The 15,935-nt window shown below is 42.5% G+C and overlaps 1 protein-coding gene across 6 annotated transcripts in view; it reads right to left on the reverse strand.

Annotated features, from left to right (window-relative positions):
- Positions 1–15,935, reverse strand: part of Raf1 (Raf-1 proto-oncogene, serine/threonine kinase) — a 56,945-nt gene that overhangs the window by 17,075 nt on the left and 23,935 nt on the right. For 4 of the 6 annotated variants that reach the window (XM_059258412.1, XM_059258413.1, XM_059258415.1 and 1 more), the window contains 2 exons: positions 7,700–7,931; positions 644–756 (listed from right to left, as the gene is read on the reverse strand). In XM_059258412.1, coding sequence (XP_059114395.1) covers positions 644–756; positions 7,700–7,906 — 320 coding nt within the window. In that variant the 5' untranslated portion in view covers positions 7,907–7,931. Of the gene's footprint in view, positions 1–643; positions 757–5,729; positions 5,861–7,699; positions 7,932–15,935 lie in introns of those variants that run through there. The other 2 variants (XM_059258416.1, XM_059258418.1) reach the window with 2 other exon arrangements.

The following is a 15,935-nucleotide window of genomic DNA, read 5'->3' on the forward strand; positions in this document are numbered from 1 at the left end:
TACAAGGGCACAACCATACCCAGGAGTTTGATGTCAGTTCTGGCAATCAGATGGCAAGGCAAGCACTATATTGACTGGGGTATTTCTTCAGGCCAAAGATAGTATTCTTTAAATATATATATATATATGGTGTGTCTCTGAGTGCATGTATATGCACCATGTATGTGAAGGTGCCTTTGGAAGCTAAAGAGGGCATCAGATCCCCTGGAGCTGGAACTATAATCAGTTGTGAACCATCTGATGTGAGTGCTAGAAATTGAACCTGAGCTCTCTGCAAGAGCAGCAAACACTCTTAATAGCCATCCTTCCAGCTCAACTATAAAAAACAATACAAACATTTTCAGGGTACCCACTCTGTATGGCAAACACCAGGAACATTCTTTGCACTCAAAATCATGCCTTCTAACAATTCTGCTTCCATCCCTGGACACGCTATTAGCATCTCCTGTGCATTATAGTTTTCAAGACAATGTCCAGGCAATAATTCTCAGTAGCAAATTTTTCTGAATTGATACTTTTAAAAACAAAAATATACACATACCCTAATCCCTAGGAATCTACAAAGCATTTGTGAAACAACAAGTTATTTGAAGGTAGGAAATCCGTACTGTTCTGAAAGGTGCTGACTGACTTGCACTCTTACCCTTTGTGTTCCTGGAGAAGTCTGAACACTGCACAACACTCCGGCTGCAGGCCTCTCACCTTCAGAGCTTTCATAAGGCAGTCATGCAAGCTCATTCCATTCCGCACATTGACCTGCAAAAAATAACCTTTTAGTACCAATGCAAGCTACAGGTCCCCTTGCAAGGATGAGCCCTGAAATATACCCACCCATCTGTAAAATGGTATAGATTTATGACATACTGGATGCAATGGTATCCAGCACTAAGTGCAAGCAAATGCACACAGACCATCAGCCTGGGGCACATTATGTATCTCCTATATTATTACCCCAGGACAGCAGTCTAGACAGCATGTTAACTAGAGGAAACTATTTTTATTAGAATAACACAAAGAGTAAGACTATTTTAAAAGTGGGAAAACCAATACATGTTTATTATATTGTATGATTTGGAAAGATGTATGACTTGCTATTAACAACCAAATTGGTATTTGGGGGCCAGTGAGATGACTCAGCAGGGAAAGACACTTGTTGCCAAGCCTGACAACCAAAGTTCCATTCCTGGGGCCAATATGGTGGAAGAAGACATAGACTCCCAGAAGTTATCCATCCTTTGACCTCCACAACTGCGCCATGGAACTGAACATGCATGTGCACACATGCATGCACATGCACACACGTGCATGCACGCGCACACGCACACGCGCACACACACACACACCAAAAAATAAATTTTTAAAAAAAGTGGTGGGGGGGGGGATGATACTTAGTACATCTCTAATAACCTGTACTTGCAAATGTACACATAAGCGTGAACATAGCAGAAAGGAAATAAACGCAAGATGGCCTTTATAATAAAATCTTGCCTATTTTCAAAAAATGGAGAGCTGATTGATCTTCCTAACAAATTTCAAAGTAGTGAGATGAGTAGGAAGTAGAAGAACAGAGCTCCTGCTTGACTTTAGTTACAGACACCAGTGTGCACCAGATAGTCTGGGCAGTATGTGCCCCATGCAGTGCCCTAATCCACACTTCATAAGCTAGATTGCTACTTGGAGGTGCAATGCAAAGTATCTGTACCCACAGCATTAAATTACTGAATAAACTCTTAGATTTAGATATTTTGTCTTCAAAGCCTAGGAAATTAATAAAAAAGGTGGGAAGAGTCAGCAGAGCCAGCAAGGAGAGCAGGACAATTTGAAGTGGCTCTGAACTGCCTGCATGGCCCTTACTCTGGTTGTATAACCAGGTCAGAAGCAATCTCAGCCCTTCTTGATCATTCTTTTTCTAGCTGGTTTAAGATAGTGATGAGTCTTAAGAAGCAAGGCAGGTGTCTGACCTAAAAACAGACCACAGTATCTGGATACAAAGTGGAGACAAAGCTAGTAGGAAGGAGTGAGAGGGAACCCAAGCAATGATAACTCCTTCCTGTTAAGTTTTTCACATGGCCTTATTTTGATATTGCTGGCTACTAACAGGGACTTAGCTGGTCAGTCACCAATCTTTGAAGAATAAAGATAGGTTAGTGAGGAGAACTATAGCAAACTCTGAAGGTGTAGGACAGACAATTCAGGTGTGACAGAGATCAGGGGAGAAATTCTCCTAAAGGATCAATTATGTCAGAGGAAAGCAAAAGTTTTTTCCAAGCTGTAAGAGCTCCTCCTTGGCTATGGCTGAGTGCAACTGCCTCTCCAGGTTAATGAACCTTCTTTATCACAGGAATACTAAGGGTAAGAACTGGGGAACTAGACAGAGGCAGGGGTCACCCAGTCCTTGTAAATCATGTTGCCTATTAAAAAATAAATACCAAGCCGGGCAGTGGTGGCGCACGCCTTTAATCCCAGCACTTGGGAGGCAGAGCCAGGCGGATCTCTGTGAGTTCGAGGCCAGCCTGGGCTACAGAGTGAGTTCCAGGAAAGGCGTAAAGCTACACAGAAAAACCCTGTCTCGAAAAAACAAAAAAATAAAAATAAATACTGAGTTAGGCAGTGATGGAGCACGCCTTTAATCTCAACACTCGGGAAGCAGAGGCAGGCAGATCTCTATGAGTTCGAGGCCAACCTGGTCTACAGAGCAAGTTCCAGGATAGGCTCCAAAGCTACACAGAGAAACCCTGTCTCAAAAAAAAACAAAAACTAAAAATAAATACCATTAACATCCTTTAAGTTCCTTATAGCTGACATGGTGGCTTGCATCTACTCCCAGTAGTCAAGAGACTGAAGTAGATGGTTGCGTCTGAGCTAGTTTGGTATGTGCAAGAAACTTTTTCTTTAGACAGGGTCTAACACTGTCGTCTATGCTGAGTTTAAACTCAAAGCAACCATCTACTTCAGTTTAAACTCAGCATAGACAACAGTGTTAGACCCTGTCTAAAGAAAAAGTTTCTTGCACATACCAAACTAGCTCAGACAAATGTTATCTGGGATTTGTATCAAAACAAATGAAAAAGTGTGGGTGGAAACAGACAAACAGAACTGCTATGATCAGCTAAGGGTTAGCCAGGTGATGAACATAGCAGAACTGTTATTGTCTCTCTACTTTCACAGCTATTTACCCTTATAGCATCTTACTAATGCCCAGCAAAACAAGGCAGACTAGAGATCTGAGCTACAAAGACATGAGGGGAAAACAGCAAAGAGTGCTAAACTCACACACTGGCAGACTCATGACCTGCATCTATGCTGTGAGCATGCCTTTCAAGGCTGTAAATTGATACATGGTTATTTTTTCTATTAGAAGTCACAGGCTCTGAGAGCTAGATCCTCTACCCCACTAACATTCTCACATGTAGACAGCACAGGAAGCAGCCAAGGGAGTTGTGAAATCGACTCCCTAGCCTCCTGTACCAACACATCCGAAGTGTCTGCTTCCGTAACTCTGGGATACAGCCCAGGAACCCATGTCTGTGCCTGCCTGTCAGGTGGTTTAAGGGCAGCAGTTCTCAGCTCTGGTCACTCACCTGTCCAGTAACAATGAGAAGCAGAGGCAGCAGCCAGAGAGATGTGCATGGGTAAAAACCAAAATGACAAGGAAGACTACTAATTATTCTTCCAAAATCATTTCAGTCAGATACCTCCTCCATCTGTTTCTCCTACCCCGACTGATGCACACTGTGAGTAGTTAAATGGTGTCTCACTGAGTGGAGAGAAATCCTAGCTCCCAGTGAAGCCTCCCTAGGATAGGGAAAGCGCTGGCTGCCAAGACACCTTCCACCACTGGTTTCCCAGAGAAAGGTGGTCCGTCTTTTGCCAAAGAAATAGAAGAAACTAACATCTGCTATCGGCTTTTCATAAGCTGCAGGAGATGTCAAACTCCCAACCACCTGCTATGTATGCTTCAATGAAGACTGTCAGGGATTATACAGAAATACTAGTAGGTGCCACTGCACTAATGAATCAGCTACTCTAAAAAACATGCTGCACAGGCTGGAAAAGTCAGAGAGGCTCAAATACTAGGTAACTTGTCAAGATGATGCAACTAACAAAAGACAACGGAGGAATTTATTTTTGCATCCAACTGCTGGAAACAACCATGTCATGGAATATTAGTTTAACATGTGTTTCATTCGTTTATGCTGTAGAACACTTGTTTAATGGTGCAAAGATGTGTTGCATTCTTTTATGTTACATTTGTTTAACTCTGCAAAGCTGTGTTACTTTGCCTGTCTAAAACACCTGATTGGTCTAATAAAGAGCTGAATGGCCAATAGCAAGGCAGGAGAAGGATAGGTGGGGCTGGCAGGCAGAGAGAATAAATGAGAGAAGAAAGAATAGCTAGGAGTGAGAAAAGGAGGAGAGGAGGATCCAGGCACCAGCCACAGAGTAAGAAGGAAAGAAAGGCATATACTATAAAGAAAGGTTAAAAAGCCCAGAGGCAAAACGTCAAAGAAGAAAAACAGGATAATTTAAGTTAGAAAAACTGGTTAGAAACAAACCAAGCTAATAAGCCAGGCATTTATAAGTAAGAATAAGCCTCTGAGTATTTATTTGGGAGCTGGGTAGCAGGCCCCCAAAAAGTAAAAAAAAAAAAAAAAAAAAAAAAAACCACTATACAACCAATATGCTCTCTAAGTTTTATACCCTCTTCTAGCCAAACATAGTAAACAAAGTAGGAGGCAGTCTGAAAACTTCCAGAAATGCCTGTTAGTCTTCAGGTTCCTATGACATTCATAGTCCCTATCTGACCTCTCACTGTAAAGTTAGAAGGTAATGAGAACAGTAGAAAGAAAAAAGAAAATCACCTAACGTAAAGACCACTACTTCAAATAAATACATAAGACTGTTAATATTGATGGTTTGGTTTGGTTTGGTTTGGTTTGGTTTGGTTTGGTTTGGTTTGGTTCTGATAGTTTTGGTGGTCCTGAGAATTAAACCTCGGCCTTCATGTATGTTAGAGAATGGCTCAACTCCCAAGCTATATCCCATTGCAGGGGATGCATGAATGAACAGTATGCATGTAGAGGTAGCTACCGTGTGGGTTCTGGAGGTTGAATTCAGGATAGCAGCCTTGCCAACAATGCCTTTACAAACTGAAACATCTTACTAGCCCAACTTCTTTATTTTTAGGGAAATGTTGTCCAAAAGCCACCTACCTCTTAGATGTGATGCCAAGCCAAGATATAAGTGGGCTATCCATTGGTGATGTGGTTGAGGAGGGGGTAATTAAAACAAGCTGGAAAACGTACCATTTCCTACTTGAAGGCAAGATGTAGAGTACTATGCGAAAGTGGTATGTACAGTGAAGCCTTTGACTATAACAATTTTGAACTGCATTTTACTGGGATAAAGGGGTGTATAATATCTTTTCTCCACATCTCCTAACCAGTCTCAAATAGGGAAGTAGTAAAATAAAAACAGTCACGTTTAAGAAGCAACAAACTATTTCAGTGAAGTGCCAACGGGTACATAGTAACCTGCTGTTGGCTTCTCCTTTTGTTGTTAAAAGGTTTTCATTATTTCTTGCCAGTGGCCGTGTCAGGGGCAGCAGGTGACAATTGAGGTTCAGGGTGTCAGCCTATCAGAAGGCATCCCCCGGTGGGTAATTCTTGGGTAGGCAAGCCCCCCCCCCGATACCACAGACCCTGGATTGTCTTTTGTTTCTGCTGTACCTTTGCATGCTTGCTGTTGCCATCTTTCTCTGATATCTGACATTGGTTGAATTGGGTGTAGGGAAATTACCCACTGCCGATAGGGTGTGTGTTTATCTCATGTAAACATCCCATCTTCTAGGCATTTAATTCTGTGGATTGTCAGAAAGATGATTTCTCTTAAGCTGCATTATCTATTGGCACAGTTTTGATGAATAAAAATAAATACTAGGATATGTTTCATAAGCTACGGTCTATTGTTCCATGAGGCCTGTGAGTCACACTTAGGAGATGCTTTAGATCACAGCTCAAATTAATGATAAACTGGGGGCCAGAATGGCTCAAATTCTTTTAATTTTATGGCTGAGCACCACAAAGCTTCAAAAGAGCTTTAGACTAGACCAGATGCCTTGCTAATGGATTTTAAGATAAACTATCCCAGATAAGCAAGGACACACAGCTGTACTATCTGGGTAGGTTGTAAATACAAAATCATCCCAATTATTGCTAGCTGGCAAATGATTAAATCCTTGTGTTCATTCCTAACTTCAATTTGTGAAAATTGACTAGTCAAGGCTACAGAAAATAATTTGACTCAGCAACCTCAAATGAGGGCTGCAGGTGTTCTTGGATAACCAGAAGTTAGAGTGTTTAAGCAGTGGAGGGAAGGGGAACAAAGGAGCAACGAGGTAGTACAACCTGAGAGAGTAACAGAGGAGCAATACAGTGTACAGCATGAGAGAGTAACAGAGGAGCAATACAGTGTACAGCGTGAGAGAGTAACAGAGGAGCAATACAGTGTACAGCGTGAGAGAGTAACAGAGGAGCAATACAGTAGTACAGCATGAGAGAGTAACAGAGGAGCAATACAGTGTACAGCACGAGAGAGTAACAGAGGAGCAATACAGTAGTACAGCATGAGAGAGTAACAGAGGAGCAATACAGTAGTACAGCATGAGAGAGTAACAGAGGAGCAATACAGTGTACAGCGTGAGAGAGTAACAGAGGAGCAATACAGTGTACAGCGTGAGAGAGTAACAAAGGAGCAACACAGTGTACAGCGTGAGAGAGTAACAGAGGAGCAACACAGTGTACAGCATGAGAGAGTAACAGAGGAGCAATACAGTGTACAGCATGAGAGAGTAACAGAGGAGCAATACAGTGTACAGCATGAGAGAGTAACAGAGGAGCAATACAGTAGTACAGCATGAGAGAGTAACAGAGGAGCAATACAGTAGTACAGCATGAGAGAGTAACAGAGGAGCAATACAGTAGTACAGCGTGAGAGAGTAACAGAGGAGTAATACAGTAGTACAGCGTGAGAAAGAAAAGCATGATGAGAACAACATGAAGAGAATAAAGAAAAGAAACCATCACAGGAGTGCTTGAGTTTTTCCCATCCCCAAAACCCCTCAGACAGAAAAGTCTTAGCCTCAACAACACCATGGATCCCTTGCAAGACCTGTGTGCAGCTTTGGGACTGGTTCTCCAAGGCTGTAGGAGGAAACCAAGAAAACTCTGGCTGGCCTCCCGACCTCAGAGCCTCAAAAGAAAGAAAAGAATCAGAAATATCCCCTCTTCCTCTCCCTAAAATAATGATGCAGAAAACAAGCCTTTGTGAGCAATGTTAGGTCAGAGTAGGGAGTGTGAGCAGAACAGTGATTTAATAAAATAAATCTGCACTTGGGAGAAGAATTAAAAAATAGAGACCCTGCCGGGCGGTGGTGGCGCACACCTTTAATCCCAGCACTCGGGAGGCAGAGCCAGGCGGATCTCTGTGAGTTCGAGGCCAGCCTGGGCTACCAAGTGAGTTCCAGGAAAGGCGCAAAGCTACACAGAGAAACCCTGTCTCGAAAAACCAAAAAAAAAAAAAAAAAACCAAAAAAAAAAAAAAAATAGAGACCCCAAGTGACAGGGAGAGTCCCATCTATAAACTGGACAGCACAGCCCAGTCTCCACAGACAGAAGCTACATTTTCTAGGGTCGCATACCACAGTCCTCTGCTTATTCGGCAAGAAAACGCGGATGGTGTTGCTTGTCTTAGAAGAATCCGTGAGTTTGCCATCATCTGAGGCCCGGCGCTGATAGCCAAACTGCTGAACAATTGTGGGGGAGATGCAGCTGGAGCCATCAAACACCGCATCTTTGAGTCCAAAACCATTGCTGATCGTCTTCCAAGCTCCCTGTATGTGCTCCATTGATGCAGTTTAACAGTACTTAAACCTGAAAGACAAAGAATTGTAATTCTAGAAGAAAAGCACTTAATCTAGGAACACAACATAAATAAAAATTGTAAAAACAGTGGTGTATGAATTTTCATAATCTGTGAGCAAGTTAATCAGGAAATAAAAAGATGTACACAGTGGTATATTTCCATAAAATGAGATAAAAGGAACCAACTATCAAAGCCAATCTAGAACATAAGCCAGGAACTCTGGCTTCTAGTCCCTACTTTTTCATCTGTATTTTTCTCCTTTGATTACAGTATATGAACCTCTGTCTATGAGCAATACCGACTTTGAGAATTACACACTGGGGTGGAAGGGTCCTGCCTCCAAGAGAGGAGCAGCAAACTTAATTCCCAGGATGCACTACAGATACCATATATATTTATTTTTATGCATAAACTATCTCATTTAATTTGTGTTAAGATTTTCAGGTTTTAAATCTTTTCTTCCTTCTACTTAATCTTTTACTCAAAATCTACTTAAATCTTTTTCTTTAAACCAGAGAAATCATCCTAACTGTCCCTACAAAACTCCTATGAAGTGGGTAAGATGACCAGATTCCATATCTATTTACAAAGTTCATGAATTTTCCACTATAACATTCAGGGTTCAGTTTGGGTACAGAACCAAAGCTGAAAACCAGTCATTTAACCCAAATAATCTGATAGTTTTTAAACTAGGTAACATGCCTCAGGCATAGGACTAAGAATGCCCAGACACTGGCTTACAGTCAGCAAGTACGCAGAGTAAATGGTTCTCCTCTAGAAAACTATGAGGTTGACAGAGAATCTCCCTTCAAACCTTAAGTCAGAAACTTGTTCTATCAACAGCTAGTACTCACCAGGAGCCTCTACTGTGAGACAGTGTACAAAGCATGCATGAACGCATACATACATACATACATGCATGCATGCATACATACACATATGCACACACACACATACACCCCATTCCTGTCACCCACCTTAATCCTCACAGATGCTTTGTAGAAATATTCCCTAAACTCGTTAACCAGGCTTGTAAAGCTGTTTTCAGAACACGCCAGTAATCCCAGCACTTGGGAAGCAGAGGCAGGCGGAACTCTGTGTGAGGCCAGTCTGGTCTACATACCCCATTCTTGGACAGCTAGGGCTACATAGTGAAACCTTGCCTTAAAAAACAAAACAAACAAAATCTCACCAGAACATGCCTGTACTCATACCTCAGAACTTCTTATTCCCTTCACCAGGAGAGTTAAAAAACCCAGAAACAGGGGTTGGGGATTTAGCTCAGTGGTAGAGCGCTTGCCTAAAAAGCGCAAGGCCCTGGGTTCAGTCCTCAGCTCTGGGGAGAAAAAAAAAAAAAAAAACAGAAACAGGCAAGATGGCCCTTTCACTACTTATCTCCACCAAAACAGCCTTCTAAAGAATCTTTACCTGACACTCCAGCCAAAATTGCCTACTTCCCTTCTCCCAGCAAACAAACCTGATTAATTCTCAGTGTGATGCTTATTATTACAGAGACTGTTTATAAATATCTGCTCTGTGAGCGGAGCTCACTGGTATACTCTTATTACTTGGAGCAGTACCTGCACCACCAAGGCACTGGACCCAAAGCTTTGTGTAATTCTCTAAGTTTTCAGGCATCCCACTGCTGTGCTGTCTGAAACTGTCATTCTTTTCCCAATAACTATTAGTTAACGTAGAACCTTATTATATGACCTTATTTATCATTGTGATTTGATTTTAGAGTGGAAGGAGTTTACTCATCAATCACAGTAACTACAATTCCAATGATCATTTTGAATCAACCAAAGTTAGCTGTCAACTGAAACTAAAAACTACTCAAGGCCAGGCATGGTAGTGCATGCCTTTAATCCCAGCACAGGGAGGCAGAGGCTGGAGGATCTCTTTAAGTAGGCCAGCCTGGGCTACAGCCTGGGCTACATAGGACAGCCAGCACTCTATAGAGACCCTGTCTCAAAATAACCAAAAAGAAAATAAAAACTAATTAAACAGCAGTGATTCTAAGTCCATAACGTATTAAGTATTAAAATTTATTAAGAAAATTGCGGCCGGGCGGTGGTGGTGCACGCCTTTAATCCCAGCACTTGGGAGGCAGAGCCAGGCGGATCTCTGTGAGTTCAAGGCCAGCCTGGGCTACCAAGTGAGTTCCAGGAAAGGCGCAAAGCTACACAGAGAAACCCTGTCTCAAAAAAAAAAAAAAAAAAAAAAAAAAAAAATTGCCCTAAGATACAACATAAAATTGTAATCACACAGATTCCATTAAAAAACAACAGAAGATAAATATTGGGTGGAAGAGATGGCTCAAAAGTTAAGATCAAATATTGCTCTTGCAGAGGACCCCAGTTCAACTCCCATGCTGTGAAGTACATTAGTCGGCTGCCATTGGAGGTACAGATTACTAGGTCAAGAAAATTATATACAGCTCTTCCCTTTTTCTGCCATTGCTGGAGTTGAATTCTTTTGCAACTTCTGACCAGGCCTTCTCACACTCCAAAGAACATTATGTCTTCTCTTTTTTCCCAAGAGCAGAGACGGAAGCCTAGCATTAGATATGTACCCGCCCCAATGAGGAGAGTTCAGGTTGTATAAGGACACCACAGAAGTCAGCAGATGGCAAAGTAGCCCAGGTTTTCAGGAAGAAATATACCCATCTACTCTGAACAGATGCAGCGCAAAAGGCTAATGGCACCACTGCCATGTGGGCAATCAATCACCCCAGCAAAGGGGCTATCACAGGCTGAAGTCGAACAAAAGCTGCAAAAGAAAAAACCCTGGAACAGAAAGACAAAGCCTAGAAAGGAGAGGACAAATGAGATGTAGGTACAGAGTAATCTCGTGTACAATTCTCACTAAAAACTGGGTATAAAAAGTTAAAAATACTGTCTTTTTTACATTTTAAAACATAGGGAATTTGAGGATGCCTGTGCTCCATGAGATCAACTAAAATGAATGAATGAATGAGTGAACAAATGAATGAATGCCATAAAAAGAAAAAAGAAATATAGGCCATACTAGATCAGGTAGTAGTACAGGCAGGCACCTGTATATGCCCAGGACTCCAGAGACAAAATAGGAAGATGTAGAGTTCAAAGCCAGTCTGAGCTACATAGCAAGACCCTGTCTAAAACAAAAAGGCCCAGGCCATAGGAGGAAGCACATAGAGCCCTGATTCTAGACTGGCATGGACTACAAAAACAGGTCAGACCCTAATTCATCAGGCCCAAGACTTGGGCCTAGATTCTTGGGGATGGTATACTAGCAGGTCTCTAAACTGGACAAATTCAGACACTGGGCCATCAAGGCCATTTTGAAAGGGACATTAGCCCAATGCCTGACTGCAAAAACCAGCAGCCTCCTCCCCAGCTCAGCAACCAGACTCAAAGAACATGCTGAACTTCTTCATCCTATCACAAAGTTCAGTAAAGCTAAACTCACAGAGAACCACCTGCCTCTGCCTCCTGAGTGCTGGGATTAAAGGCTACCAGCAGCAGCAGCTAAGAGAGAGCTTTTTCTAACATTTATTACTTAAGCTTTACTGTCCACAGTTCCTTTCTGAAGGACCTCATTATTCACATAAGTCAAGAGAGAAAATGACTTGAGACACACACAGGAAACAACAGGACATCGAATACAGGAAAGAAGCAAAGGAAATCCCCAGTAGGCCTGGAGAGGGGAATTCCTGGATGACACATGTGTGCTACATAGGAACCCCTAACAACCTGAGTCTAGAAACATCAAACTACCACTAGAAACGTTTACCTACACAAGGTTTTTTTCTTTTCTTCTAAGGAAAAAAAGAAAGAGCAAATAACCCACATTTTAAGTTTCCCTGCACCTATGGCCCTGCTGACGCAAACACAGCTCTCCTCAAAAGGAATGAGAGAGAATTTATTCTGAGCCAAAAATGAGTGGCAGCAGTCCAAAACAACATACGTCACCATGGAGGTGGCTTCAGGGGAAAGCACTTACCTAGTACACTGGAAGGGGACATGGCAGGGGTACAAGGAGACAGGGAGCTCTGCTACAGGCTCCAAATGCCATCCAGGCTACACGGAGTTTGGGGAGGGGTGGAGCCTAGTGGTCTCTTCAGAGGGCAGTTCAGAGGTTTGCCTGATACCAAAACTGTTTGGACAAATATATATGTAAGCGATGAATGGCTATTAAGAGGACCAAAGGTAGCCCAAGAGAATTCACTCAGGATCTGCCACATTCTAACTCTCCACAATTAAAGAAATTAGAATTCAACCTTCAAGAATCTTCCACACACAGCTGGGCAGTGGTGGCACATGCCTTTAATCCCAGCACTCGGGAGGCAGAGCCAGGCGGATCTCTGTGAGTTCGAGGCCAGCCTGGTCTACAGAGTGAGATCCAGGACAGGCACCAAAACTACACAGAGAAACCCTATCTAGAAAAAAAAAGGAAAAAGAATCGTCCACACAGGTATGTTTTTTGTTTTGCTTTTGTTTTCTGGAAACTTCAAGTTACAGCCCCTTAACGTTACTACTATCGTCCTTATGGAGCAAGCAGTAAAGCCTGCGCTGGGTTCTGAGAGCTTCCTGGTGACTGAACATGAGTGACATAATCCAACAGGGCAGAACTTCACAAAACACAGGACACATATCACTTCTGGCTTACAAGATGACTTTGGGGGATATGGGGCATGGCACTGACTACAACCCAGTGACCCCAACAGGAGCATGATGGGGAGAAAGCCTCAACTGGCTAGAAGATGTTTGTATTTCCTTAGCATTTACTAATCTCTTCTCAGCTCAAAGCCATGGAGAGACCAGATAGCTAACTAAAGTAACACTGCTATCTGTCTTTTACAGAAACAGTGCAGAAAGTCTAGAATTATGTGCAGCTCTCCCAGCAGTTCTGTTCAGTTTCCACATTCTTTTTTTGGTTTTTCGAGACAGGGTTTCTCTGTGTAGCTTTGCGCCTTTCCTGGAACTCACTTGGTAGCCCAGGCTGGCCTCGAACTCACAGAGATCCGCCTCGCTCTGCCTCCCGAGTGCTGGGATTAAAGGCGTGCGCCACCACCGCCTGGCCAGTTTCCACATTCTTTTTTTTTTTTTTTTTTTTTTTAAAGATTTATTTATTATGTATACGGTGTTCTGCCTGCATGCCAGAAGAGTGCGCCAGTTCTCATTACAGATGGTTGTGAGCCACCATGTGGTTGCTGGGAATTGAACTCAGGACCTCTGGAAGAACAGCTAGTGCTCTTAACTGCTGAGCCATCTCTCCAGCCCCCAGTTTCCACATTCTTACAAGTGCTTATAACATTGTTGTTCCTTGATTTTACATAAAAGAAATAGAGTGAATCGGGGCCAGTGAAGTGGCTCAGTGGGTAAAATCACTTGTCATGTAAGTCTGAATTCAATATCCAGAACTCACAGTGCAAGGTGACATCTGACTCATAAGTTGTCGTCTGACCTCCACATTTGAGCCATAGCAAACACATATGCACACTTACGCATCATAAACACACAATAATCATAAATAAATAAAAATGTAAAAGATAGTGAGGGCCAGTGAGATGGCTCAGTGGATAAAGAGACTTGTCACCAAGCCTACCCTGAGTTTGATCTGCTGGACTTACATGGTAGAAGGTAAGAACCAGCACCAAGTTGTCCTCTGGTCTACACATGTGCCCTATGACGTATATATATGCATGCGCGCGCGCACACACACACACACACACACACACACACATTGTAGAGTATTAAGATGTGTTACATTTCTTTCTGCTGTGGAACATTTGTTAATGATGCAAAGATGTGTTGCATTCTTTTATGTTGCATTTGTTTAACTCTGTGAAGCTGTGTTACTGTACCTGTCTAAAACACCTGATGGTCTAATAAAGAACTGAACAGCTAATAGCCAGGCAGGAGAAAGGATAGGTGGGGCTGGCATGCAGAGAGAGGGGAGCAAGAGAGATTAAAAAGCAAGAAAAGAAGGGACCAGCCACCCAGCTACACAGCAAGCCACCGAGTAAAAAGTAATGAAAGGTATACAGAAATAGAGAAAGGTAAAAAAGCCAGAGGCAAAACATCAAAGAAGAGAAACAGGATAATTTAAGTTAGAAAAGATGACTAGAAACAAGCCACACTAAGGCTGGATGGGCATTTATAAGTAAGAAAAGGTCTCCGTGTGTGTTTATTTGGGAGCTGGGTGGCAGGCCCCCAAAGAGTAAAGAGTAACGAAACAACCCCCCCCACACCCACAAATTGGAGTGTAAAAAGGTAGTAGTACTGTTGTTGGGTGCAGTGCTGTATACTTGTAGTGCAGCAGCTGTCTGCTGTGTTAGGTGAGGAAGGTGAAAGCTAAAGTTAATGGAACGCTATGCTAGCAGAAATAGTGTCCTTGACATAAAATGACCTTGTCCTTCACTGTGCTTGGTGCCTAGGGAGGCTAGAAGAGGGCACTGGAGCCCCTGGAACTGGAGTTACAGACAACTGAATTTTGAGCTGCCATGTGGGGACTAAGAACTACATCCCAGTCCTCTGCAAGATCAGTTAGTGCTTTTAACTTCTTAACCTCTGGGCCAAAACTCCAGCCCCACCCCCAGGCTTTTAAACAAACCTAACCATCCTAAAACTCCAGCAACCTGATCTAAAGCCTGTCTGTTCATTTCCACTCTCCTGCACCTCCAGTTGTCCCTCTCTAAACAAAGCGCCTAGCAGTCCTGACCTCTGTCCTCTCTCCTGCTTCAAAGCAGACATCAAGGGTCATTTCAAGAGTTGCATAGCTTCTCCCTCCACCCCTTTTTTTCAGACAGGGCACTTCACTGTATGGCCTCAAATTGGAGCTTCTCTGGCCTCCACCTCCCAGGTGCAGGGATCACACAAGTGTGCCACCACCCCTGACTGTTAACAGCCTCCCCTCCTCTTCAGAGAAACGGTCATGTTCACTTAACAGCCATTTTCCTCATCCTCTAGCCCCAACCTTCACAAAGCAGAGCAAGGCTCCAAGCTGGAACTTGATGTGAAATTGAGACACTGGGCATTAGGTTCATAAAACTGAAAACAGACAAACCCATGAATATGCTGGGCCATGCATATCAAAAGCAACACGAAGGTCTGCTGTTAAAGAGGCAATACTCTCCACACTAATCAATCCCTATTACATTCATTTATTATGGTTTCTATTGCTGTGATAAAACATCATGACCAAAAACAACCTGGGGAGGAAAGAGTTTATTTCATCTTACAGCTTGTAGTCCATTATCCAGAAAGCCAGGGCAGGAACTTGAGGCAGGAACCTGGCGGTGGGAACAAAAAGCAAGACCAAAAAGGAGTGCTGCTTACTGGCTTGCTCCTCCTGGCTTGCTTTGTTACACACCCAAAACCACCTACCCAGGGGTGGCACCACCCACAGTGGACTGGGTCCTCCCACAATCAATCACTAAGAAAGTGATCCACAGGCTAGTGTACAGGCCAACCTGATGGAGGCATTTTATCAATTATGGCCCTCTTCTGAGGTTACTCTAGCTTGTGTCAAGGTGACAAACACAAAAACAAGCAATGAATGAATGAATGAATGAATGAATGAATGAATGAATCAAACAACCAGAACACACTCTGAGGTCAATTCCTTGTAGAAAATGACAAGCTGATCCTAAAATTCACATAGAAACACAAATGACCTAGAGAGGCCAAAACATTAATTTAAAAGTGAAACATTACTAAAGTTACTAGTTCTTAAATCTGAAGTTCCTGGGAGAACTATACATCTCCAGTATCTGCATGGCTTTATTATGACAGTAAGGATGGGTAGCACTGTATCAAAACCTACTCCCAGAATGGAGTCTCAAGAAATCTGGAGACTTCAATTTAAAAAAAAAAAAAAAAAAAAAAATCAATATACCACATAAAACCTAATAAAATTTTCTTTTCCCTTCCAAAAGCCTGTCCAGAGCAATTTTTTAATCAACTAAAATTATGGGAATCCCAAGAGATTTTTTAAAAAATTTTTTATTATTTTTATTTTATGTA

The sequence above is a fragment of the Peromyscus eremicus genome, chromosome 3 (genome assembly GCF_949786415.1).
Source record: "Peromyscus eremicus chromosome 3, PerEre_H2_v1, whole genome shotgun sequence".
Classification (NCBI taxonomy): Eukaryota; Metazoa; Chordata; class Mammalia; order Rodentia; family Cricetidae; genus Peromyscus; species Peromyscus eremicus.